Source organism: Mycetomoellerius zeteki, unplaced genomic scaffold (assembly GCF_001594055.1).
Source record: "Mycetomoellerius zeteki isolate Tzet28-1 unplaced genomic scaffold, Tzet1.0 scaffold41, whole genome shotgun sequence".
In the NCBI taxonomy this organism is placed as follows: Eukaryota; Metazoa; Arthropoda; class Insecta; order Hymenoptera; family Formicidae; genus Mycetomoellerius; species Mycetomoellerius zeteki.
Window position 1 is genome coordinate 529,089 of NW_017257403.1, and position 27,668 is coordinate 556,756.

General features: G+C 30.4%; 2 protein-coding genes across 5 annotated transcripts; both read right to left on the bottom strand.

Moving 5' to 3' along the window:
* Window positions 1-802: 802 nt before the first annotated feature.
* Window positions 803-14,522, bottom strand: LOC108726340 (hexokinase type 2). 4 transcript variants are annotated; one of them, XM_018453843.1, is made up of 11 exons: window positions 14,445-14,506; window positions 10,942-10,945; window positions 8,317-8,418; window positions 5,298-5,451; window positions 4,600-4,818; window positions 3,542-3,861; window positions 3,144-3,256; window positions 2,596-2,754; window positions 1,965-2,104; window positions 1,751-1,887; window positions 803-1,166 (listed from the first exon to the last, which is right to left on the bottom strand). In XM_018453843.1, the coding sequence occupies exons 3-11, from the start codon at window positions 8,398-8,400 to the stop codon at window positions 1,077-1,079; spliced, it is 1,416 nt and encodes a 471-aa protein (XP_018309345.1). In that variant the 5' UTR covers window positions 8,401-8,418; window positions 10,942-10,945; window positions 14,445-14,506; the 3' UTR covers window positions 803-1,076. The 4 variants fall into 4 exon arrangements, with proteins under 4 accessions (XP_018309345.1, XP_018309344.1, XP_018309347.1 ...); XM_018453842.1 differs by lacking the exon at window positions 10,942-10,945 and having other exon boundaries at window positions 8,317-8,420; window positions 14,445-14,522; XM_018453845.1 differs by lacking the exons at window positions 8,317-8,418; window positions 10,942-10,945 and having other exon boundaries at window positions 14,445-14,508.
* A 2,939-nt stretch (window positions 14,523-17,461) lies between these two features.
* nompB (intraflagellar transport protein 88-like protein nompB) lies at window positions 17,462-22,824 on the bottom strand. The gene is made up of 16 exons (XM_018453846.1): window positions 22,579-22,824; window positions 22,379-22,429; window positions 21,786-21,958; window positions 21,448-21,643; window positions 20,964-21,181; window positions 20,618-20,853; window positions 20,583-20,584; window positions 20,125-20,282; window positions 19,867-20,053; window positions 19,610-19,796; window positions 19,311-19,458; window positions 19,089-19,200; window positions 18,920-18,988; window positions 18,523-18,823; window positions 18,190-18,306; window positions 17,462-17,577 (listed from the first exon to the last, which is right to left on the bottom strand). Exons 1-16 carry the CDS (start codon window positions 22,711-22,713, stop codon window positions 17,462-17,464), a joined length of 2,406 nt encoding a protein of 801 aa, XP_018309348.1. The 5' UTR covers window positions 22,714-22,824.
* Between the last annotated feature and the right edge of the window lie 4,844 nt (window positions 22,825-27,668).

Below are 27,668 nucleotides of genomic sequence, written 5' to 3' on the forward strand. Positions count from 1 at the left end.
TTATCCTTTGTTTCAAGAATCCTTTAAACTTTGCCGATAACCAATAGGTAACAATATACAGATAAAAGAATTTCAGATAAATGGAAAAAATAAATGCTAAATATTTTGACCATAGCTATATCTTAATTTTCATTGTTCCCTTTAATGATTTAATAAAAATTGATAATATGTATTCTACTCTCTAAAACTTCGAAGTAAAATCTCATTTTTAAAGATTGAAAATTAAATTTTTTTTCAATACTGACTCAATTTTTCACTTCTTATAGTGAGATTCCACTTCAAAGAATTTAAAAAGTATACATTCTTTAGATAAAGATAAATGTAATTTTTTTTATTATACAATTTGCGTTAGATATAATAATGTGTGTAAATAGCATTTACATTTCTCGAATTTGACTGACAATGAGATATTCTCAACACCCCACGTAAATAATAAAAGATTAATAAAATGTTAATTAAATTTGTTAAAATATCATTATATCAACTATAGGAAATATAAGCAAGACCAGAGAGAAACCTTCTCTGACAAGACTATTAAAATAAATTTGTTTCGCTAATTTTTTTATTATAACAACTTGGTTTCTTTCGTACAAAAAAGGAACGTTTCCAAAACGTTTACAACAACTTTTCACCTCTCAAGCGCATACGTTTCTTTGCAGTTTCATTTAATAAATAATATGTGTTCTGTGTTCTACATTCTTTCTAATTCGTTCTCTCACGCACTTAAAATGCGTATGTTTATTTCCTTAAAATAATGTACACGCCTCTCGCGCGCATCGACTGACAATCGATACTATCTTTTAAATATTTCGTTTAATCACGAAACTGATATACAATACAAATATATCCTAACGTAATGTCACAATGCTTAAACAATTATAATTAATCGAAACGCGTTGCATCACAATTCTGCTTTCAGGGTGAATATTGCGAATAATACAATATATTCGTGGATAGTAGATAAGAATTTAGAATTAAATTAGAACCTGCTAATAGAACATTTCTATGCCAACTCGCATAACATTGCGCTCTATGATAACGGCGACGACAGGTGAATGTTATTCATTTATTCCCGGTTATTGTAACCGCTTCTTGAGTCTATGCGCAATAGCTGAGACGAGTGCGGCGCCTTTACCACTTCCATCTTCCGCATGGATTAATTTGAACTGCAATCAAAATAAATACATTGTATAATAAACATTATACAAAGAAAACTTTCATAGGTGATAGATAATGTTAAGTTTGAGAAGAGTCCAAATAGGGAGTGAAAAAGTTATTTTCTATTTCTACAAAAAGAAAATAAAAGAGTATGTTGAATTATTAATGTTAGAAACAGTACATTTAGAACTTTAATTTTTAACTCGTCTGCGATCTGAATCTTTTTTGATATAAGCAAAATTTTACACTCAAAATAGAAAGACAAAATAAAGTTTCCTTATTGCTAAGTTTTTTTAATAAATTTCCTTATTGCTAACATTTTTTAATAAATTTCTATTTTTTCATCATTTTCCTCGAATTACAATTTTTATTAAATAACGGTTTTAACATTTGAGATAAAAAATCCAAATTGCAGACGGAAGGGTAAAAATTGCAGAGGGTTAAAAACAGAACTTTATACATTATACTTCTCACGATAAAATGCACATTTCCAAGATTTTCTTTTAATACTTATTTAAACACGCACTTTTTTCTGAACAAAGAAGCGGTTTTATGACTTACAATAAATTGATATTTATTTCCGTACTTATACCTTTCGTCCTGGAGTACAAAGAAGCGAAATATACTGCTTCATCCAACCTTCTAATCGAGGATGATGCTTATAGAGAGACCCGTCTACGGCAATTGTTACTTGTTCTTTATCGATGCGATCTAACAAGCTCGCAAGACCTTGAACAGAAATCATCGATGAGATAATATATTAAATCTTTGCTTCACAGGCGCCGTTTAAAACTTTATTGACATACATATCGATACTAAAAGAGCTGCGCGGTTAGAGGCGACCTCGCACACATATTGAACTATTCTGATGTCATCCTCGTCCGGAATGATGCCGAATTTTTCGAGAATTTCCTTTGTGTTACTGTCGCCACCATCTAACGAATCTCTGAAATTGCGAAATTAAAAATAAACATCTGTGAATTTTTTATTATCAGATTAATGCCCGTTTCCACATAGAAAGAACGATTTTGCTGAAAGATATAAAATTTTGAATACCGATCTGAAAATAATTTTGTTGGACCATCAAAATCATTATATTGGAAACTAAAAAACCAATAATAATTTTGCAAAACTTTTTATATTCTAACAACCAGTTTGAATTTTCAACGAAATTATTTTGATGATCCAACAAAACTTAGTATTTTAAAATTGATATCCAGCAAAATTTTAGATCTTTTAGCAAAATCGTTTTTCTTTTCATACATTAATATAGATTAATTTTAATCTCGGTTTAACTTACTCTTCATTTTTTTCTAGTTCTAAAAATTTAAATGAGAAGATACAAAAATTCTTAAAATTAGAAAATGATAAAAAGTAAATTGAATCGAGATTAAAATTAAGCTGTATTGATGAAAATTAATACAAGAGTGAACTTACTGCTCGATGTGCGACACCAAATCGGTAGTAAGATTACCAGTTGTTAGGAGGCTGTCGGATGTAGAATCTCCTACAAACAAAAGCCTCTGTTTGGTCAACTTCGCAAGTATCACACGCACCACCTCACCGAGATATTTGCCAGCAATGTATTTTTCAAATCTAAGAAGAAGAAAAAAGTCACAATAATGTACAAGGATTTTTTTGATACGAATTCTCGCGTCCTAATTAAATTTAGCCATCAAAAATTTCTGCATGGACTTATCTGAGCACCTTCAAAAATTCTTGAGTTATATCATACATATAATTCAATAAATAAAAAATATCCACTTAATTATTCGTCCACGCGCTTATCATTTCTTATTTAATAGATAAAAACATTAATTATATCAATTATTAGTTAATTAATTTTGATATCTAAAACATTAATTTTTTCGTGCAGATAGAGACAAATTGATAAAAATGCAATTTTATTGGAAATGATATCCACTTAATTCTGCAAACAGAATAATTATAATCCAATTAAAGATAATGCAAATTTGTTCACTTACGTAAATGAATTTACGATAAGAGAATTTGCGTCGTTCTCGCGATCAAAATCTGTTTTTATGAAGTCCAAGACGCCGTTATCGCCAAAAGCTCCCCACTCGATATCAATGATAACCTGGAACAACGAAAATTCGATCAATAACTTGATAAATGCTTCTATGTCAAGTGTACAGAGAAAGAAAAAAAGGAGAGAAAATTAATTATTGTATAATATAATACAAAAAAAATTATTAAATATAAAAATGATTTTAAATTATAAAATCAAATTTTATGGCATGCTTTTTAAAGTATCTTTATTTTAAATGTATTCAAAGAACGCGCTAGAAGCAAAGATTAGTCTGAAAAAAAATGCATCTATCTTTTTTTATATCATACGTTATCATGATTATCAAAAACTCACTTCGCTTTCGCCGTGTCTCTCCGTCTCCCAATGCTCGACCCGATCCGCGCGTTCCAGATAACAGGCATTGCTGCCAGTTCCCAGAACAAGTCCGATCGCCGTGTTATGATCCAACGTCGATCCCTGAACCAACGTACCTGTAGTGTCGTTTAATACGGCCAAAACCTTCACCTTTGTATCGCCTCGTCGATCTAAAGCTTCCCGTAGAAGCCTCACGGCATCCTTGTTTACAGCATCGGGACAATTGAAAGTCTTGGTCCATGTAACCAGAACACCGACATCCAGCGAGTGTTGAATCATCGGGAACGAGAAGGTAAAGCCTGGACAAACACGGTCAAGGTTGGAAAGTGGAAGAACATGCGGAAATTATCAGACAAACGTAGATAATTATGTTAATAAAGACGGTTACGGGCAGAACATTTTAACGAGTTTTTTGTTACAACAAGTCATCCACTTTCGATATTAATCCTCATAAGTTGACTGAAACACAAAATCTGGAAACTTTGCGTCCAATTAACAACGAATTACGAACATTTGGACTATCGGAAAAATTGTAATAAAAGACGAATTTCTTTGGATATTATTCGAAACTCTTTGGACTAACATCAATATAAGAAAAAGGAAAAACAATTTTAGTTAACGAGCGTTCTTGCGTAATAATTAGACATGTTAGGAGATGAATAAACTTAAATTAGTCGTACGTTTGCGTATTAAAAAAAAATTTTTACGAATTTCTTATATACTGAAGATGGCCTAATTTAAAGCCAAAAAGTCTATGTAATATTTTTGTAATTCGATTATATGTTTTGAAGTCAAATATAAACTAATCGCTAAGAATATCATGCGTTCGTGGTGTAAGTCCTTTATCTTTCCGTTTTAAAGACGGTTACATTAATATATCTTTCAACCAATTTCCTGCAGTAAACAAAAGTGTTTTCTGCGATATATTTTGTCGCGAGATTGTGTATTTGTACACAATGTTGTGTAACAATTCCTGTTAATTAAAGATTTCACACGTTCAATATCCTGACGTGTGCCGTATGCGGAACTCAATTTACCGAGAGGAAGCTCCACGTTCTGAAGACCCTGGGAAATGACGAAATCACTGACACACTCGGCCAAATAGTCAAACAGAGGGATTGCCGAGCCAACCCTTAATTCGGATCCGATGTAATATTGCTTCACCTCTTGTCGTATGGGAGCACCATGAGCCAATTCCAATAAAAGCACGCGAAAGTTAGTACCACCAAGGTCGAGTGCCAAGTAAAGACCTTCTTCTGCAAATATTCGAGCACACATTTTGACTGTCAGTATTAAATCGCGATAGAATAATTCTTTTTTTTAATTTTTAAGTCATTCTTTCAATCCTTAACTGTCTAACTGTATAATTTAACATTTTTTATTCGAAATAACTTTATTATAAAATTGTAAAGTATATATTTTTTTTCACAGAATGATTTTGCATAAATGAACATATAATATTTTAACCACATTGCCATTATCTCTCTTATATCACATAAAAAATTACAGATCGTGGAATACAGTAGACTTAATTCGGTAAACAAATTAAGGATTGATTGATAATTATTAATATAAAACTTCGATTGCGTGTTTTACTGTCGACAAAGTCTTAATTCAAGATAATTAATCAATTTCGTTTTTTCATTTAATCTTTGCTAAAAATAGTAAAGTTTATAATAGAACATAAAGTGCTTGTCAAAGTGATATCGTTATTGTTAAGCGCTTCATTAATAACCTGTTCCATTAAGTAGCTCTGGTATATAGGTGTTTTCCATCTGTAATGAAGACGGTTGCTGATGGATTCCTTTATTCATTTCCGAAATAAAAACATCTTGTATCTTCCTGGCAGTCACTGCGGAAAGTCGCATTTTCGCCACGCAATTCTCGATCTGCAAACAATTTTTCCCCTTTGAACAATGTGTTGCGTATGGTGTGTAGTATGTCCATGTCAACATATTTTTATGACATCATCTTCACTATGAAAAGAAAAATTTTCCTTGATCCATAAATTCTGCCGATATCTTGGCGAGAAGGTATACCGCGGAGCTATATCATGTGCACATATTGTTTACACATTGCGTTATGTATTACGCAGTTTCTAACAGGATTCTAATTGTACAATCTGCAGAGTAATCATGCACGTGCAGCATATAAAGTAGCATATTCTCAATTAATTACATCAAACATAACATACGAGGTTTATATACATACATTCCAACAATTATTTATCATTGTTTAAAAATTTTTTCCTGATAAGATTAATTAATTACTATCTTTTAATTACGTGTCATATAAAAATAACACATTTATTATTATGCATGAGTATAAGAAACTAGTTTAATAAATTTGCATGAAATATATATGTCTTTCTTATGAATTAATAAATTTTTCATAAGAAAAGAATTCTGTATAGAGCACGCATTCTTGCAACGTTCCGCTATGTTTATTAAAACAAACCAATATAATAAATCAGAAATACTAAACTTAATTTAATATTTATACACTTAACAACATTTATAAAAGTAGTTTGTAAATATTTTTACAGAATTTTTGCATTTAACATCGCGTTATTAAAAAAAGCTGCTATGTATATATTTAAAATTTATTTTGCAAAATAAAGGTAAATTTAATACAATCTACGATACTCGCTTTGACTTTATTTTTGTATTAGCAGGATATAAGTATTACTATTTTTGTGCATAAATATAAGTATTATGCAACCGCAAATTTGAAAAATACGTCAAGAATGTGTCACGATCAAAGATCAATTTTCATCTCTGATTTAATAGGAATTGCTAAAGAGGAGACGATGTTATCTGTAAATTGATAAACTACTGGTCTTGACTATAACGTCTTGAACTTTTAATAACGGGATTTCGTTTCGATAACCCTATAACTTAGAGAGATAAGTGTCGTGTGATAGAAACCAGAATAACCCCGAAATTCGACTTGATCTACTTCTATTTGGACTGCGTTTTGTGAGGCAAGACACGCATGATTATAATATAAATTAAGCAAGATTAAATAATCTCAATTTTTTATTGACTAAACATAATAAAGTTAATGGACTTCCTATATCGTACGTATCAAATTTTGAATACAATATGATTATAGAAATCTCGTTAAAAGAAAAATAAAGCAAAGACACAATCAATAATTTTCTAAATTTACTAAATTTTGAATATTGTTTAAAACATATTATATTTATGAAAGTAATATCTATTAATATTTTTCTGCATAAATATTATATAATTTTACAATCTAAATATCGGTAATAAGAGCGTTCTAAATTTTCTTTTTGTTCGTAAGGTTGCTTTATATTTGTAATATTTCTAAGAAGAAAAATTTTATTGGTCAAATACTTCTATAGTTTATGTCTGATGTTTATGGTATCTTATCGTACATGTGATATGATTAACATAATTAAAAGGAAGAAAAAATCTCTAGATAATCGGCTCATGTCACTAAACTCTTAATTAAAATATCGCGTGATTAATGCCACTACATCATTTAATTTGCTTCTTATGCATATTCAGGGTAATGTGTCTGGCTCTTATGTATATTTTGATATTGATACTGTATATTATTTCTTTTGTATATTCTGGATTGATTATTCTGGATTGTGTAAATTAAAATACAGTCTTTGACCCCATTAAAAAAAATATAATTTATTTTCGATTAGATTATTTTTTAGCTCATGTATTATTATTTGTGAATTAAACTCATAAATCTGTCATTAAGTAAAAGAAATCTGTCTGCTAAGTATTATTTATGCGTTAGATATTCTTTGAGGATGTTTTATACATATTTTCAAAATGATAACAAAATTATGAAAAAAATACAGATTATTCTAAATCACACTTAAAAATAATACACCATATTTGGTGACGGTTTACTATCTGGATCATAAGTTATTTTAATAATATAGTAGTATTTTTTAAATATCTATGTTCTAATAAAAATGTATGGAAATGTATTATATAAAATAAATGACAAAAATCTCAGTTTTTTAATATAAATAAATAATGTATTCAAGATTATTTATATATAGAGTTACATTGCAATGCATAAACTAGTTGCCCAGTAAATAAACAAAATATTTATTTGTTCTATATCTTTGTAATTAATCAGTGAATCGCAACGAAACTTTGCATAAATTACTTAATTTGAATATTTAAAGAACTTATACAAAAAAATTTAGATTTTTATTATTTTTTAAATTTTAATTTTTAACAATAAAAATAATAACAAATAAAATACTGTAAATAAACAAGAAAAATATGTTATTAAATAAAAATGTAATCTTATTCACACAACTTTCATATGCATAGTTTATTTGAAGTGTAAGTATTAAACACATTTCCAAATTTAATTTTCTTTGCAGGAACTGTACTTGTGATACATCCTTAAGGAAAAAGGAACGTTAATTTTATTTAGAAACGCGGATAAAATAGTTGAATTAATAACATATCTGATATATACACTGCACATTACTTTTTTCACGAATGTTTTTTTAATTCTTGCATCAATTCTTACCATTTCCATAAAAAATTGTAATGAACATGTCGTTTGTCTCGTTTCACATATTCTTATCAGGTTTCGATATAATATCAGCCTTCAACTTCATCGTATGATCAGTTTAAGAGAGCAGAAGTTCATGGAATTAAGTACTGAAGATAAGATATAATAATGTCTATGTGACACGAATGTTACGCATGAAATATGAACTATACAGTTCAAGTATATATACTCACTTTTTGACGCCTAACATCGTCAGAAAGTATCAACGGCGACACTTGAATCGCTTCGTGAAGAGCATGTTCCGCAGGAACAACCATGTCGAAACGTTATTAAATCTCTAAAAAAAAAAGAAAAACATTGATATCTGATCTAGTTTGAAGCAGCAGCAAAGTAAAAGTTTCATTGAAAGTAATCTTTTAATTAAATGACCGCATTCATAGAAAATTGTTTGATTCCCTCGATTAATAATCTTTATTATCTATTTAAATTAAGAAAAGCCTAATTAAAAAATTAATGTAAAATACAGAGGCATATATAATAGAAAGTCTCTATATGACAAAAAATGTTAAAAATATAATATAATTTTATCGCCATTGTTGTAAAATTATGACATATCGCATAAGATTATAAGTTGTAAATAATGTATAAGTTCCCGTAATATCGTTCAAAATGAAATATCATTGCAGATATTGCTTAGACATAACATCTACTAAATCAGTATCGCTATTACTACTACAAATTAATTTACAATAAACATTCTTGAGTCTACCGCAAATACTATTTTATATATCAGCAAGGCCAAAAGACGATCAATTTTATCGTTATATGTGACGAACGCTCGCATAACAAAAATTTATATAATATAATAATACTTTTTATCTAAATCGATATTAAAAATTAAGCCGTTTATCGTAATAATTTATAAATTTTACTAATGTGCAATTTTCAAAATTATTTAATTTAATAAAGATGTATAATATGTAATTAATTATATTTATTAATTTTATTCATAACTTGGCAAATTATGAAAGATATGACTGAAGCATGTGATTTCTGATAACATAGTTTACTTTACTCATAAATTCTACGTCATTTAAGATAGAGTTTTCCGCTGTAAATGTATCATTGCACATCACTATAAATCAATTAACGTTCTGGATTAATGGGAAACCAAAAAGTGGAACGCGCATTGCATCAGCGATTGTGCACGGAAAAGTACTTAATTAGCTAAATGTTCCGTAAATTCCATCACTCACTTTTAAGCACATATTGTGAATTTACAAAATAATGAGGTAACAACAAATCACCACACTCTTATCTGGGATATATGAAGATATCGAAAACGCAATAAAAATAAAGAAAAAAAAGGCGCTTGTTAATTAAAACTTTGAGTAGCCTATTGTATATTTCTAAAAGGTATTAAATGATAAAGTACGTCAAAAATCAAGATATCGAATCGTATGTGTAGATATTTCTCTGTTAGAATAGTCTGGCTTATGAACGATACCGCGATAACGATTACAATCGGGCTCGATCATTCATTGGAATGGATATAATTACGAGAGTTTGAATATCAATTTATCGTGTATATATATTGTCAATGCTAGCAGCATGAAGCTATGTACATTACGTGTATGTATAACAACGTTATCAACAATCATTTATACGCCTATATCACAACGAGGCCATAAAAGTTGAACCAGTCGTCTTTCAAGCCCGATCAACTGGTTCAGGTAGCTTGCCTCTCACGTTACGGACCATTTTTCTTATTTCCGTGTCTCACATATACAGTTCCTGTGCATAACATACAGTTCCTCCAATTTAACTTTCAAAGTGATCCGGAGAAATTCTATATTTAAAACAGTATTTCGTTTGAGCATGTATCTGTCACAATCCGGTTGTTACATATAAAGTCGCAATATATTGACAGATTGCGACTTTTCTCTGCATTATTGGAATAATTAAAATAAAATACATGCAAAAATGGATAAGAATTATTTTATAAAATAATCTTCTATTTTTATATTTAACTTTTTATATTTAAATTTTATAAAAATTTAATATGGAGATATTATTAATTATTCAGCAACTGATGCAGGTAATAATTCACATTAACGTGGACATGCATCTTTTTGTCGACAGCAACATGATCTGGTCTTAAATCATGATGTGTAACGTTATCTGAATGAATCAGGTGGAGAAGAGACTGCAAAAAGCTGCAGAGAATATTCTTTCCGAGCTGCAAGCCGGTAGCGAATGAGGCTCCATTGAAATCAATTGGAAGGTGCAAAACGTCAACCAAGATAATTCAGCCAGTTGACCCGTCGTAATGATTCTAATCCAGAGTGCAACACGCACACTCGTCGTTACTTCCTTGTACCAAGCACGGCATTTCACTGTCTTTCTCAGGCTCTGTGATGGACAGAAAACTTTCAACTGATGCGATTCGCGACAAGGCGCCGTTTCCTGACAACATCAACTATCTATTCTTCATTTATCACACTCTGCACTGATCAGCGCGTCAACGATTAAAGAATCTGACGTAAGCATAATGTTAAAGATGATAGTCTAACGCCGCGAGAATAATGGAGTTGCGAGAATAAAAGATCTCGTAGAACGATTTAATCGCAACATTATTAAATATCACGTAACTTCGCAGTTATTTATCAATTTTTGCGAGAATATTTATTAATTAGCGAATTTAATGAATTAAATAATTTAATAATATATTCTATTAAACGTTAAAATAAATCTATTCAAATAAAAATTTCTTAAAAACTTTTAACATCAAATATCTTGGTAATTATCTATTTCACACAAAAATTTTAATAATATTTATGTGAAATTAATTAAATAACAAATCTCTCTTTAAAATTTCTTCAATAATGGATGCTAAATTATTTGTATTGTGTAAGTAGGTATGTGTCTTGAAATTTTTTATAAAATGTATTAATTTTCAACAAGAATATTGCTACACATAACAAACATGTCTATGCAGGACATTCTATATTTTTTCAAGTGACACGTTATATATACTATTCAAGTGTAAATATTGTATTACGTTACATTCATAGTACGAGTTCTCTATATTTTACCATTATAATTATTTTACCATTATAAAATATTATAAAGTAGAGTTAATTAAAAAGCAAAGAAGCAAATTATTAATCTCTTAATATTAATATCGGAATTATATATAAACGTAACAAATTTTTATGTTTTTATTTACAACATTCGTTGTTCCAACTAGAATTTCATTGTATATTTGATATTAGAAGATAGAACAAAAGCAGGAAGTGCAGCATGATTTATCTTTGTTACGGTAACAATGTATGTACTTTAATTTAGCCAATGTTGTACAACTCTTGAAGATTAGGTTTGGCGTCAAGTGCACTCTAGTTATCTAATCGAGTCCTTTTTTCTGAAGAGTACAGTTCATAAATATTTTACCTGTCGTTTAAATAATAAAAGTTCCATAATTCATATTAACAGCAAAGGCACCGAATAAGATCAAGATACCCAGTAAGATCAAGATGCGTGGGAATCAAACCGAGAAATATAAATAAGTATAATAAACGGTAATAAATATTTTTAGATTCTGTTTTCGAATATGTCTGTTACGTACGAAAGATTTATAAACAAATCAGTCTTGCACGAATAATTTTCAACAACTAAAGTAAAAAAGGTAGAAACATTTGTTAATTAAGGAAGTTAGTAATTTGGAAAAATATCAAAATAACTTCAACAAATTTTAGCCGCTGCAGAGTTAGTGAGATTGTAAATAGAACGTGTTTTAAAAGAAATACGTGTATAAAAATAACACGACAACTGAGACGACAAACTCTTCATTCCTGGAACGCGATAGATAAAAGACAAAGTTGCGTAAATGTGACATTGGGTGTGTGATAACGTTTTGTCAAATAGACGAGATGCAGTGGACATCACGTAAATTGACGTAGAATGATTTTTATAACAATGTCAATTTATTTGTAATTGCCGCCTTGATAATATTTTACTACGAAAACTACGTAAAAGAATGCGTGCGCAATTCGATATTATCTAGTATTTAATAAAGACGATCGAAATCTCATCGCTAAACTTAATTACATGATGTTATTTATTTCGAAACTCATACGCCGAATAAACATGATGATAAAGTGACGACTGGATTTTATTTTTGATCAAGAATCAAAGACCTCGCATATCTCGTGCAGACACGACGATTACGCTATCATATCGAAATTTTAACACTCGTCAAATTTGCGTAAGTTCGTTACTTTGCGCAAAAGTACATAGATTTGTTTGCATAACTCAAATATGCGCGTATTGTTTATATTAGAAGATATACAATTTTCTTTATACAACATGTAACGAATTCATCGAGAGATGCCCCCATATCATCTTAATAAAATTTTGAGTTGAGCAATCGAAATTCTTGTAAAAAACAAATATTAGCAATTTTGATTAGCGAAATTATATTAAAATTGCAAAAAGATCATATACTCAAAAAAGTAATCTAGCAGTTACAGCGAAAATTATCTAAGTACGAAAAATAGCTGAAATAGATAAATTTTTAGCAAGTACTGCGATATTGGATATGTATTGCATCTAATGATATAGATGACAGAGATAGAATTTAGATTTGTGCTATAAATTCTATTATGTATGATAACATAATTTGTATGATACATAATTTTTTATCAGATACAAAAAAACAGCTATAACTCTAGCTGGAGCAGCAAAATATTTTTTGGCGTGTATGATTATATAAAATGATGATCAGTATAATTCAGTATAATTCAACATATTAAGTGATACATCGAAAGAGAAAATAGGAATTAGATATTTTTAATATAACATTAATCCTTCTCGTAAAGAATCCAAATTTTAAATATAGTTATATCTAAAAAATAATTATCTTCGACTTATTATTAGACTTTGTAGAAAGTTTTATAATCGCTTTTAAATTTGCTTATCATAAACACACTATTCTAATCCAAATGATATCGACAAAGAAATATTTAATTATCGGTCTGTAAGGCCGATAATCTTTAGTCCGCAATCTAGAGTGTGGTCCTCAAAGTGTATTTACCGATTATTATTACGATAATGTCCGGTTCCGATTGCACAATATAAGGACCGTGAAAGACGGAAACTGAATACGTATCGGAAAATTCTGTCGCACGGCTGAATGATGTGGTGAAACGTTTCAACGAACATCACGTGTTACGACTGGTGTAACAACCGGCGAGAGCACATGCTACACAATATTTCAAGGACCCACGTGGTTCTCGCTGAAGAAGTAAACAGAAACAAGCCCGCGTATTGATGAGCTGATGTTTAAATCCTGAACTTCAATGTCTAAATGAACAGCAAACTGAAACTTCGATCACGGTAAATCATTAAAGAACAATTCGTGAATCTCAATGAAATATCAACACGTGACCTTAAAACCGGCACAAAAAGATACCTAACGATTTCTAATACAGTGACCGCGATTCCATTTCTATAATAACTATTTTATATATTTTCGCTGTTTATGGAGAAATGGTGTTTCTCAGTATTTAAAACAACACAATTCATTAAAATAAATGTAGGTTACGTTTATTTTAAGATTCAAATTACTAGTTACAACGTCAAGAATTTAAAAGTGTTTCGAAAGACAGGACGTCGAAATTCTAATGTTAATTACCTATAAGATACTAGATAAATATATATCGTATATACTATATAATATTAATTTCTTTCGGAGCAAAATTCCAAATCTATATGAAATCCAGTAATCAGAAAATATTAATACTGTTCTTTTTTAGAAAAAAAAATACAGATACTAAAAAAATAATTTTTTACATTAAAATTTAAGTTTAAAGGCGTAATATCTAATAATTAAAATAATTCAATCATAAGAATTTATATTTGCTTTAATATATTATATCAATGTCAATAAATTTTATGCAATTTTATACAAAACAAAATGATCGAAGATTGAATAATCGAATAATAAAAGGTTGTGAATAACCAATGAGATTCAAAAAAATAGACTAGAGATGTCACTTTGATATGCTGTGAAAGAAAAAATTTATATCTTACGAAAATATAAAAAATACTTTACAAGAACATGGCATCAAAATAAGTCTTTTATAAACATTTTATACTCAATAGCCTATACAATAAAGAAATCTTTCAAAAAAGAAATTAATATGACAAATGCCCTCGTGACAAGCCCTCGCATGATTCTTGAATATCAATAAGTAGATGGTCCAGGAAATGTGTGTATGTGTGCGTGTGTGCTTCAATCCAGTGAAACAGGAGGGCGCGTTTAGTGGTGGGACTACTGACCCAATTTTGCAGGATACGGTACCTGATTTCGCACACGTGTTTACCCCTTCCGCTGATCTCCGGATCGATCGGTGCGAGACTAACAACGCTGGTTGCTGGTCTTCGCGAGTCTGGCTCTCCGTCGTAATACACGCGTGAACGGAACAGCGAGAAGTGTATTCGCGACGGAGCCGAGCGGCGACTGGTCGTGCCTCCGACGAGCTTCCAACGTGATACGGTCGTCTGGTCTAACCCGCGATATCCACCACTACTAGCCGTGTGCGTCACGCATACGTATGTACCCCGGTAACGCGTAAACGCGTGAACGAATGAGGGGTCACGCGGGCACATATGCGAGCCTCTCTGCTCTCGTGCCTTCCTTCGTGACGTCTACGAAAACACAGAAAGTTGCAGTTGCGTTCACAAGCGCGACTCGTGAATCGAAAACATCATAAATTAATGTTATGCTGTCGAACAGGCGTATTTGTTGATAAATTTGAAACCGGATTTGGAGTCTTAACAAATATTTGGTCAAATATTATTTATCTTTCTTCATTCGCTTATTGGGCATTTGATATCTCTGACGTTAGAGAAAGCCAAACAAATTGGAATTCTCTAATCTAATGGTTGAATTTATTTATTTTTTGAAACTCTATTTGATGAGGTTTTTTTAAATTATTATATCGACAGTTATCTTTTTATTTTTTTCACAATTTATGTATGATTTTGTAATACTTTGTAATATATTCGTTAATATGTAATTGATTTCAAATTTGCTTAACGATTCAATTAACATATGTATGGTATCAATCTATTACTAATTACTTAATGATAAAGAAGCACGATAGTAAAAAAATATACATGCTTGTGGTTGACAATAATATAAAATATTAAATCTGAGCCCGCGAAAAAATGTTTTATATATAATTATATACATAATTATATATAAAATACGTCCATTTACATACAAATATATAAAATTATATAATTTTATATACTTATATATAAAATATTTTTTCCCGGGAGACTAAAGAAAATTAATTAAATCTCAAAAGTTTTTTATTACCAATATCTAATTAAAGTGCAGTAAAAGAAGAGATAAACGAGCATTTAATATTAAAAATATAAAACGATTAAATAAACCTTTAAATAGCGAAAAAATTTTGATTTCCATGAATTGAATGCTTCATTAAAAAGTTAATTTTTTTGTGGCGTTCACTTTTCGATTGCAAGAAAGAAATCGGAAAGATTCTATCTTACGATTCAATATCGCGATATTATATCAATTACAATTATTTATTGATTATCCCTTAAAAATAAAACTTTCAATCTCTTATTTTTTAGGAGATGGAAGCTTGAATCATTCCGAAATTTGAAAATTAAAAATACTTATGTATTCGCAATCTTAGATTTCGTTCGCATATTTGACGATATATTTATGATCTTACGTGGCTTATACATCTCGAGTGACAAGTCAATCCATTCATTCTGAGTTCATAAACCTACGCATCTACAGCACATACATGTGTAGATACAATACATTGATATCACATTGGACATATGGTCAAACGAATTTATGCACTATTCGACTTTTTCATTGTGACTTGTTTTATCTTCAAATCTAATTTTTTTATTGCATGCATAATCTTAAATTCAACATTATCTTGAATTTAAAAAAGTCATTTCAAACGTCAATTAAATAACAAATAAATTTATCCCACAAATGTCTGACTGGGAACATAAAAGCACAATTAAAATACACACATTCATAGATTAAAAAATCTTTGACTAAATAATATCAATAACTTTGGTTATTTAATTTTTAGCATAAAATTATAATAAATTTATTAATATAAATTCTAAATAAATAAGTAAATAATAAATCAATTGACTGGTCCTCTACCTACATATGTTCACATAATTCTGTCTTTCAATCCTCTTATATGTTTTATTTATAAATGCATGAAATAAAATTAATAGAAATATATAATGAAATACAAATTACATATGTATAATACTATAGTATATAGCGCGTAGACATAGGTATGTATATACAGAGAAGCAATGAAGTAACATCCGTCTCTGCAGACTACATAAGCTGAATGGAGTTTGATTAAAACGGTTGATGTGTGTGTTTAAATTTAGATCATTGCAATTGCCCAATCCTTCCTTCCCCTTTAGTAAAGACCAATCTTAGATCTCTGAATACATTCGATTGGATCGTATCATAGTTCGCTCGTAAGATTCGATAAAATATTAAATATAGTTAAACAATATAACGCAAATTATGTATAAATCGTTTTATTCTTTAGTTTAATATAAGTGGAATAAATATATATTAAATTTAAATATCAAAGATATAATTATTACAAATTTTTAATATAAAAAGTTTGTAAAGACGATAATTCTATAATCCTTTAGCATGCAACGTGAAGTAAAAAGATTTTGTGATCGAGAAATGGCACATGATTAATAAAAGATGTCAAACATGTTCGAAATCCATAAGACTGATCACTCGAAAGGGAGAACGTTTGATCCGCTGACTCATCTTGTTAAAATCTTCGATGTATTAATAGAGAAAAATATGTGAATACATGATATGTCATAAATTTAGACGAATAACTCTTTTATAAGCGAAACTTTATTTCAATTATCCTCGAATTGATATACACACGATACTTAACAGATATAAAATATAACAGCTATTAATATGACAAAAAATTTTGTAACATTATTAAAAAAATAATTAAACGTATAAACGTATAGCTACATGTTGTAAAAATATATCATAAACTTATTAAGAAAATTATGTATTTCTAAAAATTTTTTTAATGCAAATAAAATGAAAACGTAATTAATGTGTTCCTTTTAAAAAATTTTTTAATTTTCCAATTTTAATACCATTTTAATTATAAAATGCATGGTTTAAATATAAATGTAAAAATTACTTGTACTAGGGTAGTATAATTTACATATTTTAATGCTTCTATGATTACTTTTTTTCAGAAAATATATAAATCTATATAACATATTTATAAATATATAATATTAACGATATTATTACTCAGGCAGGAGATCATCTCCGAGTTCTTCGTCACCAAAATCATCATCTCGCTTTCCAGCTGCTGTCATAGGACGAGTAGGGAGAGGTCCTATAGGATCTGCATAACTCGAACCTATAGAAATTGTTTTTATAATTCTAATAACTTAAATAAATAAATGAATAACATATCAGACAGTATCGCATATATCATTTTCACTTTGAATATCGCACTCGAGAAAGATAAATAGGAAATAATAAGGAAACATAAGTAAGGAAATACGAAAGTGACACAAGTAATATCCATTCTCAGATTTATAACTGCGATCAGTAATATGTAATGGTCTACCGAGTGTATTAAGTGATAAAGAGAGAACAAAAATAGATCAGTCAAAGCGGCCGCAGTCATCCATCATTTATTCAATCCATTAGAGTGGATCTCGCATACCACTTGTAGATCACTTTTGCTGATGTTTGCTTTCAATGGAAACGTGAATGCTCATCATACTAAAATTATTAACTGCATAACCGCTAAATTTTCCACAAAACTCATGTAATGTTAAAATCGTATGATAAAAGATTCTACTTTCATTAAAGTTACAAAAAGTTAAAAATATATAAAGTGCAAAAATAAAACGTTTGATTTTTTGCAAAGACTTCATATTTATTTAATAAATTCTCAGAGCAAATCAGTGGAAATACCAATATATGAGAAGTGATTTAATTCCAAAAATTTTAATAATCATACCTTGATAATCATTTCGGCCTGAAATTGGTCGTCGATCCGGACTTGGTCTATGATCTGACATTACACTTAATCCTGAACCAGCTCGCGATGATGTTCCACTATTACTTTTCCTAGAACCTGCACAAAACGTACAACCAAGATTTAGTGATAACTTAAAAAAAAAAAAATAATTTATATATTATTGCACAAAATTATTGACGTAAACAATAATAACGGAAACTAATAATAATTCAAATTTATTGGCTCTCAATGTATATACCAATTGTTAATACCAATTGTTAAAAATTGTTATTCATATATTACTTTTAAACATTAAATTGTACATTAAAATACCTGTTGTGCCTGGTCTTGCTGAACCTTGTCTTTCTTTTAGTTCTTTAGCTTTCTCAGCCTTTTTTAATTCAGCCGCGTACATCTGTGCTTCTTTCAAACCCAAATCACTACATAGTCTGATCAAAAATTTTAGACATTCTATATTATCCGGAAATCTATTATGAATATCTTGATACTCTGTGAGAGCTTTATGGAATTGCCCAGTGCGTCTTAAACACGCGGCAACTAATAATCTCCATCTTGGTTCATCTGGCGCGAGCTCTACCGCTTTTTCAAAATAAGTCAATGCTTTTTCAGCAATCTTAAAAAGAGAATATAATATAATAAGAGAGAAAAATGTATATACATTTTAATTTTATTATCAAAAGCAACAAATTGTTAATAACAAAAGTTATACCTGCATTGATATAAAATAGGATCCAATCCAGTCTATCACCTCAAAATTGGCAGGATAAAATCTGTAGGACTGTAATAAATTTATAATTGATAAAGAAACTAAATATATATCACAAATACGATTACAACAACTGAAGGAGGATTTAGTTAATTAGAAGAAATAAACTCACGTCATTGTAATACTGAAATGCCTGCTGCTTATCTCCTATTGAATCATATAACTCTCCCAATTTTTGTAAAACACCTGGATCAGATGATATTATGCCTAACAACTGATTATACCTGTTTGAAGTAAGATATTTAAATTAATTCTCATGATATTCATACAAATCAGAAATTAATTACATAAAATTTTAAAAATATAGGATAATATATAATTGAATTTAAAATACCATTCAGATGCTTGGTCAATATCGCTCATCAATTGATACAGATGACCAATTTGATATAACGTTTGTGGATCATGTCGAACGATATTACGAATTTTCCAAAAACACTCTAAGGCCTCTTCATACATATTCTCTTTTTTGTAAACTAAACCTACAAATAAGAAACATGTCATCATTAACAAAATAATACATATATGCATTAATATAGTCACATATGAAATAAGTAAAGAGATGTAGGTAGTGCAAGAGAATATTAATATTGAAACGCGTATTAAGCAAGACAATTCTTACAAAATCATTACCTAAATTGTACAGAGCTTGTACATGACTAGCATCTGTCTCTAATGCACATAATAACAGCTCCCTAGCAACATTCAATTCATCTTTTCTAATTGCACAAGCGGATAAATTAACATAGGCAGCTGCATTGTAAGCATCGGCGTTACGAGCTGCTTCACCATACTTTTCAGCTTGATCATAATCTCCTTGCTAAAGAATTTTCTGCTTAGATGCAAGAAACAAGCTAATATAACTGTAGATATTTATAAATATTACTCACAAGATAGTAGATGAATGAAAGCATAGTTGCTGCCCCACTATTGGCTTTGGTGTCACGATTTTCAAACATTTTTAATGTATCTATAGCTAGTTGTGTTTCTCGATTATGCAAAAATACCATGGCTTTGTTTATTTCTAAATCAGCAGCTAAAACACTATACGCCGAGGACTTTATGGCATCAACACACCTACAAATAATTGCGCAAATTTTTATTAAGAAACTAGAGACTAAATGTAATCATAATTTTTTAAAGTATACCAGGCAAATCCAGCCGTAAGTGATTCTTCAATAACAGGCGCTATAAGCTTTGCCGCGCAAAGTATAGTTTTTTCAGCTTCCAATTTCATTTCTTTTTCCAATTTTGATAAATCATCATTCTTTATAACTTCATTTAATATGTTAGATTCAACATCATCCTATATATAAATAAGAAGATATAAGTCACACGATAGTATAGCTTAATGTTTCATTCATGATTTATACATGTGAATGAAAAATTATATCTGAATAAATACTCATATATAATAATCATTATTTTATACATAAACAACATTTGACAGAAATAAAAAAAAGATGAGAAGTTTGTGTGAGTGTGGAATACATGATGAAAAGAGACAATTGCTATAAATATGTCACTATGTGCATCTTTGTGAATCATAAGACACATATTGTGACATGTAGCGGTGCAAGTGTTGGCAACTCTTTGAAAGGTATACGGCTTTAATAAAAACGCAGTATAATGGTGCCAAACTCACGGGATTTATGCTATACTTGTCCTCCTGATCTACATTAAGTTGTACTTCTAGTAATTCTAAGAAAGCTCTTTTCATCTTATCACGATGAGATAACGCGAAATGACATAAAACAGCATGCAAACCCGCATTAAACTCAGATCTCTCCCTCATCACCCATTCAAAACTATTAGCTGCCTCTTCTAATCGACCCATTTGCACAAATAACATTCCCATGTTATGCATAATCTTTATTCTGCGAAATATTTGCCAAATTAATGATATCATTAGCAATGAAATAATCTTCCTTCAACAGTTCCTCGATCGTATAAATTGATGAGTATATTCATTGATAATTATATTCACCTTAAATCTTTGTGGGCTGTCGGAGCTTGATCAAATGCCATTCTGTACATTTTTATAGCTTGAGATAGTTGTCCCATTTTTACATAAATGTTACCCATATTAACTTTGAGTCGGGCGCTATTACTAAACATCCTGTTCCTTGTTATAGCTTGATAAGTTGCTATAGCTTCTGTATACATTTCATTATTTGTGTATTGAATCGCTAAGTTGAATAGCACCTGCGAAGATAGATTAACGATATATTCAATCTCAGCCGTAATATAATTATAATTATACAATTTTGTAATTATAATTTTATTAATTTTAGTACATGTTAGTATATGTTCACATTCTGATCAATCATCTTAATATTTTACATCGTATATATAAATGTATAAATGTATATCTATATATGGCTAAAAAAATTGGAGCAAAATTACAATTTAATCCATTACTATAAAGAAATAACATAATATAAGAATTTATAATGATTTAATGAGCTTACGGCAAATGTTAAGTCTATATTGTGATTATCACTAAGACCAGCTTGTTCCTGCAATCGTATAAGGGCCCTTTCTCTTGAAGAAGCTTCACGCGCTCGTTCTAAGGCAATTTTTATATTATTTTCTGAGGCTGCCTGTGCAGAAGTTTCAATCAAACCCATTATTTTTCTTTCAGTTGTTTTTATCTTCTCTTCCGGTCTTTAATAGAAAGAAATCATTGAAATTTATTTTAATAATGCTTTTAATGCTACATATATATGTATATAAATATATATGTGTATATATATATATAATATATATGTATACATATGTGCAATGAAAATATAAATCTAAATCTTACGTGTCTTCTTTGTTAGTTTCCAATGCAGGCGCAGGACCTTTGGAACTAGTCCCCATATTAAGAGGATCAAAAGCTTGTTGACTGCTTGTATATCCGGCACTCCTCACCGCTGTCATAGGTCTAAGTCCACTAGTCATAGGTTGCATTGATGTAGTAGTACCACTTCTTTGAAACTAGGAAAATAAAAGCACAAGATTAAGGATTCTTGAAATATGTCAAAACCAAATGTATGATATCAAAATTATAAAACTATAATAAGATATATAAACTATTATGTATGTTGCATTGATGGTTAATAACAGATTCTTTATCTAATATGAAATTTATTTTTTTAAATCTTTATATTATAAATCTTACAAGAAAAAGACTAAATTCAAATACTATTCAAAATGATTTAAAATCATAAATATGATGATCATAAAAAAAGACGTTGACATCTATTTGCACTCATAAAAATCTATATCATGAAATATCCTTTATTATTAAGAAAAAAATTATTCTAAATTAGTCATAAAAACTGCAATTAAATTGTTTATGATAGGATACCCCTTAATCTATTACATGTAGCTATGTATAAACTTCATACAACTTACTCGACTTGACGTTCCAAGACGCATTGCAGTGCCTGGTGTCTTGGGAGTGAACTATCAAATATCAAATAAAATATATGTACAGCAAGAAAAGAAGTAGATGTTTAATTAGCAATAATTACAATTTAGTAATATTGTGTAATGCAATATAAAATGGAGTTTTAGCGACACTAGAAATATTATAATTAATTGTGTTTACTCACTATTGATCTTTTTCCATAACTTGTCCTGACAACTTCCTGAAATAATTCATCCTGCTCGAGATCTTTAATATTGTACACCGCTGGGTAATCATTATAACCAGCATAAATATCATCCTCCACTTCTGTGGCAGACATGATCAACAGTTTTACGGTATTCCGTATAATTGTACCTTTTCTTATAAGCACAATACACGTATAATCATACGTTAAATAATCGATTTATACACTCTGACATATATTTCCGAATAATTTAAATTGGATGATTAAAATTAAACAAAAAACTGTTTTTGGGAAGTGTACTCCGAATTACACAGCACAAAGCATAGGAACGACAGCTAACAGCTGATCGTATAAGAATCATGAGATACAAATGTAATATTAGAGAAAAACCTGAGAGAGAGGACATGAGGGCCTCTTTCTTGTAACTACAAAATGCCTCGCGCACTACTGCCCTCTGAAGAAGTGGATGTAAACTACACAACAATATCCATTTTTTTACGATGCTCCTGATGGAAATAAATCTCTATTGATCTCTAATCTTCTCGTTAAAATCTCTATTAATTTGATAGATTTTAATTAAGCCCAAGACACAATACGAGGGAATAGCGATAGCGATAGGAATAACATGATTTCAACCTATCAGAAATCGGATATATCGGAATACGCAGTTTCTGATAGGTTGAAATCGTGTTATTCCTATCGCTATCGCTATTCCCTCGCATTGTGTCTCGGGCTTTATTTAAGCGATTTCAGTAATTTATTTCCATCAGGAGCAGCGCAAAAAAACGGATATTGTTGTGTAGTTTACATCCACTTTTTCAGAGGGCAGTAGTGAGCGGAGGCATTTTGCGGTTAAGCTGGAAACACAATAGACACTGGCAATAGGCACTTGAAATAGGCAACAGGGAATAACGAGCCGTCCAATCAGAGCTCAGGGATTTAAGTTCGATATTATATCCCAGATATTATCTGTACCTATTGTGTTTAAAGCCGGGAGCACATAGAAAAACGTAAGGCCGTAAGACGTAAGCGGATTGGCCAATCACAGTAGAGACCGTAAGGCCGGTAGCGAATCCAATGTTACGACTTCCTTACTGATTACGGCCTTATGTTTTTCTATGTGCTCCCGGCTTTAGGCTTTACAGAAAAAGGGCCTCGGCCTCAACCAGAGTGAAACTGAGAGCGACCATCTCGACCTTTTTCGTGTGACGCTTGGAAGTTTTCGTACATATTAGCGATACCACCGTGATACCAACATCAATTTTAGAAAGTGATGCGAACTTTGACAAACGGCAAAAGGTAAAAAGTAGCTTTTTTACATAATTGTTCACGTAAACTGTTTTTGACATCCCGACACATCTTATATTTCAATTTTTATTACTCTCTTTGATGATTTACAATTAAATAAAGATTAATAATAAGATTAATTTCTCTCTCTTTAAATAAATAAAGATAAATGCATTTTTTTAAATTATAACAATTTGGACTAAGTAAAACAATGTGTATAAATAATATTTATTTATATACGTTTAGAAAAATATAATTTACCTATCACACTTTTCTTTAATTAAGAATGCGGAAACAGAATTAAAAGTAACAAAAAGCCCCAATGCGTCAATCTTTTGTTAAAAGTATTGCATACATTGCGCGGATTTCGTGTAACAAAAAATTATTATAAACTATAATAACCGCTTATTGTAACACAATTTGAAATATACAGACGAATTGTGTTCGTAACGAATATAAGAAGTAAAGTAAAAACCGTGCAATAAAGTCTATTTATCGGAGAATAATAAAAATGTAACGAATAGATTATTTTATTTATTTCGTAGTATATATGAGTAATATATGCGTTAATATTTCGATAGTTAGACGGTTGGCGCGCGTTTCCTTGGAAACTGTTTGGACGTGGAGGGGCGGGTGGCGCGGTGCGGCGCGTCACGTTAATGCGTAGTCACTGCGCAGTCATTCCCTTACCGAGGATCGTACAGGCAGGTAGCTACGCCGCTCTTCTTTACATTTTTTTTGGAAACATACTTGCGACAAATAATATAAAACGTCGTACTCTATTTCAATAACTTACTTAAAATATTAAATAAGAAATAATATTTTAAAATAATAAATACTGAACAACTACTTTATCTTTTTTAACTTAAAATACATATTTTAAATAAAATTTTTAATACGACTGACTGATACGACTTATTTAAAAAAAAACATATAAAATAAGTTCCGAAATCTTATTTAAAAATAATAAATTCTATTTAACTCTTCTATCTTTTTATTAAAAATATATGTTTTAAATAACTTTATTTTTTAAATACGATTGAGCCTTGTATGTTAGTATGGTGTTAATTGGATTCTACATTAAACAAAGTAAAATCCAATTAGTATTTCGTCGCGTAATTAATGAAATAATTTCTTATACATATATCGATTTTCTCAGAACTCAGCAGTTTAGTTTTAGCGGCACGAGTCGTTTAATGTGATACCGCAATGGTGTAATTACATCGTGGTACAACGAAAAAAACATATTTAACATTTTTTAATAATTTTAAATATTTCATATCAACTAATGTGCGGACAAAAAGCAAGACGTAACATGCGATTTTCTTTACATAATTGTTCACGTGAAGTATTTTTGACATTCCAACATTATATCTCAATTTTTATTACTCTTTTCGATTTACAATGAAATAAAGATTAATAATAAATTATACATCCCTTAAATAAAGATAAATACGAACAACTTTTCAAATCATATAACAATTTAGACTAAATAAAATAATGTGTATAAATAGCAATTATATACATTTAGATATATATAATTTAAATATAATTGATCTATTATACACTTCCCAGAATAAGAATGCGAAATAAGACATGAATGACAGAATTAAACGATTCAAAAGTAACAAAAAGCTACAATATATGTTAATCTTTTGTTAACAGTATTGCGTACATTGCGCAAATTTCGTGTAACAAAAAGTTACAAATTAATAATCGCTTATGTAACACAATTTGAATATCTAAGATATAGATAAGTTGTGTGCATAACGAATCAAGAAATAAAGCAAAAACCGTGCAATAAAGCATATTTATTGGAGAATATTAAAAACGTAACGAATAGATTATTTTACTTATTTTGCAATATGCATTAATATTTCGACGGTTAGGTGATCGGCGCGCGACCTTGCAGGGGTTTGCTTAACGTGGTCGGACGGGTGGGATGACGGCGCGTCATATTTTTTACACGCAGTAACCGCGCAGTCATTCCATTACCGAGGCTCGCACAGGCAGATAACAGTGTCGCATGCCGCTTTTCTTTACATTTCTTTTTGAAACGTTATCGCAAAGAATGTGCTAAATATAATATGAAACATTGTATTTTATGAATACGTAATATACGATTACTAACTTGCACGATTAATTACTCATAAAAGGATCGAGATGATAATCATGTATCATGGAATAGATATTTCGTACGGTTCATTTATTTGGAAGCAAAACACGATGGAAGACAAAATTTATTAGTATTTCATTACTGACGACAATTATTTTTGTTTAACGTAAAATTTTACTCTCGCTTGAGTAATAACTCTCGATTATACTTAGGTATCACACGAGTCATAAAAAAGCAACGTTGATAAATACTTTTATGCAAATAACGCAATTCATACTTTCTACTTTCACAATTAATATAGTTTGTGTAATTAATAATTTAATTAATTTTTCGTTTTCGTGCATCTTTTGTCATATGATTAAAAATTGAGCGTAACTTTTAAACTATTTATCGATAATAAAAGAAATATTTCTCTTTTTTATTAATCTCTAGTTCATTTCATTAACTATCTTACAGACATCGTAAGATAAGAGATTTGGCCCTTTTATTTGCTGTGAATTTATTTCGCAATGCTGGCGAATTGACGTGTTTTTGATATTCACTTCTAAAAGTTAATCAATAATTGCACAGTAATATAGATAATAGTATATTACATTTTTCAGTGATACCTTCCCTCTCATGGGTACGACCTTGACGTGGTAAGAGGGCTCAGTACCCGAAGGATATACACGAAAAGAACGGTTTTCCTTAAATATCTAAAAATTTTCGGATCTATCTGAATAATATGTCTAGATAAATTTTTAGATATTGAGTAAAATCGTTCTCTTCGTTTAAAAATCCAACGACGGGGAAGCTAACGTACCCTCGTCGCCGATTTAATTGAAAATAAACGAACCGCAGCCGGTTCGTCGCGTCGCGCGTTTGTTTCGGGAGTGCCGTAAAAGTTATCGGACTATTGGACTTTTAACAAAACCCATTCGATTAAATTCTAATTCGACGGTGGAATCACATCTACAATGTTTCGACAGGAAAGCGGAACTCTCTTTGAGACGTTGCTGCTTAATGCAGGTGACCGGTCACTGGTGCAATGCTCTCACGCCTCTCACGAGGTGAGGCTGGCCGCGTAATGTCACGCACGTGTTCGCGCGGTTTAGCAACTACCGTTGCTGTCGGCTAATTGAGGACACGCTCTGTCTGTCGGCAAACGGTTCGGCCCTTAGCGGTAAGAAGCGATCGATTGACTCGGATTCGTCTCTGCGTGTATTCTGTTACTCGTTATACAATTGTTATAACGATTGCACAACGAGTTACGGAATTTCGCTGGTGGTCGCTCAAAAAGGAGTTGTATAACTCTGGTCAGGGCGCTCATTTTTCCGGGTTTATCTACATGCTGAATCACGTTTAATCTGACTTGGTCAGAGCCTAGCTCTTAGTGGGATCTTAGGACCTAGCTCGTGACGAGGGGTTGGATCCCATTTCCTGGATCGTCTAGATTGTTAGACTCGGCAATGGGTACCAACTTTTCTCTTATTAGAGGCGCTTGTCACGTCTACCAGCCTTTTTGAATCGCTCGTGGTACAGCACCACTTGTGTCACACTAGAACTAGTGTTAGGGCGTATGCCTGAGCCAACTTTAAACGTGATTTCGCGTAAATCAGAGGTGATGGACTCGATACGATCGATCTCGTCTTCTTTCGTGTGGGGTTTAACTCTTGTTCGACGTTCATCGTGTGTTTCGCGTGTACTC

Bases quoted from the DNA above. Each gene is read 5' to 3' on its own strand.
- nompB (XM_018453846.1), bottom strand. From the start codon at position 22,713: ATGTCTGCCACAGAAGTGGAGGATGATATTTATGCTGGTTATAATGAT. The intron at 22,430-22,578 runs GTGAGTAAACAC...GATATTTGATAG, and splicing joins GTTATGGAAAAAGATCAATA to TTCACTCCCAAGACACCAGG. The intron at 21,644-21,785 runs GTAAGATTTAGA...TTTCTATTAAAG, and splicing joins GAAACTAACAAAGAAGACAC to ACCGGAAGAGAAGATAAAAA.
- LOC108726340 (XM_018453842.1), bottom strand. From the start codon at position 8,400: ATGGTTGTTCCTGCGGAACATGCTCTTCACGAAGCGATTCAAGTGTCG. The intron at 4,819-5,297 runs GTTATTAATGAA...GAATATTTGCAG, and splicing joins AGAGCTACTTAATGGAACAG to AAGAAGGTCTTTACTTGGCA. The intron at 2,105-2,595 runs GTAAGTTCACTC...TCGCAATTTCAG, and splicing joins TTGGTGTCGCACATCGAGCA to AGATTCGTTAGATGGTGGCG.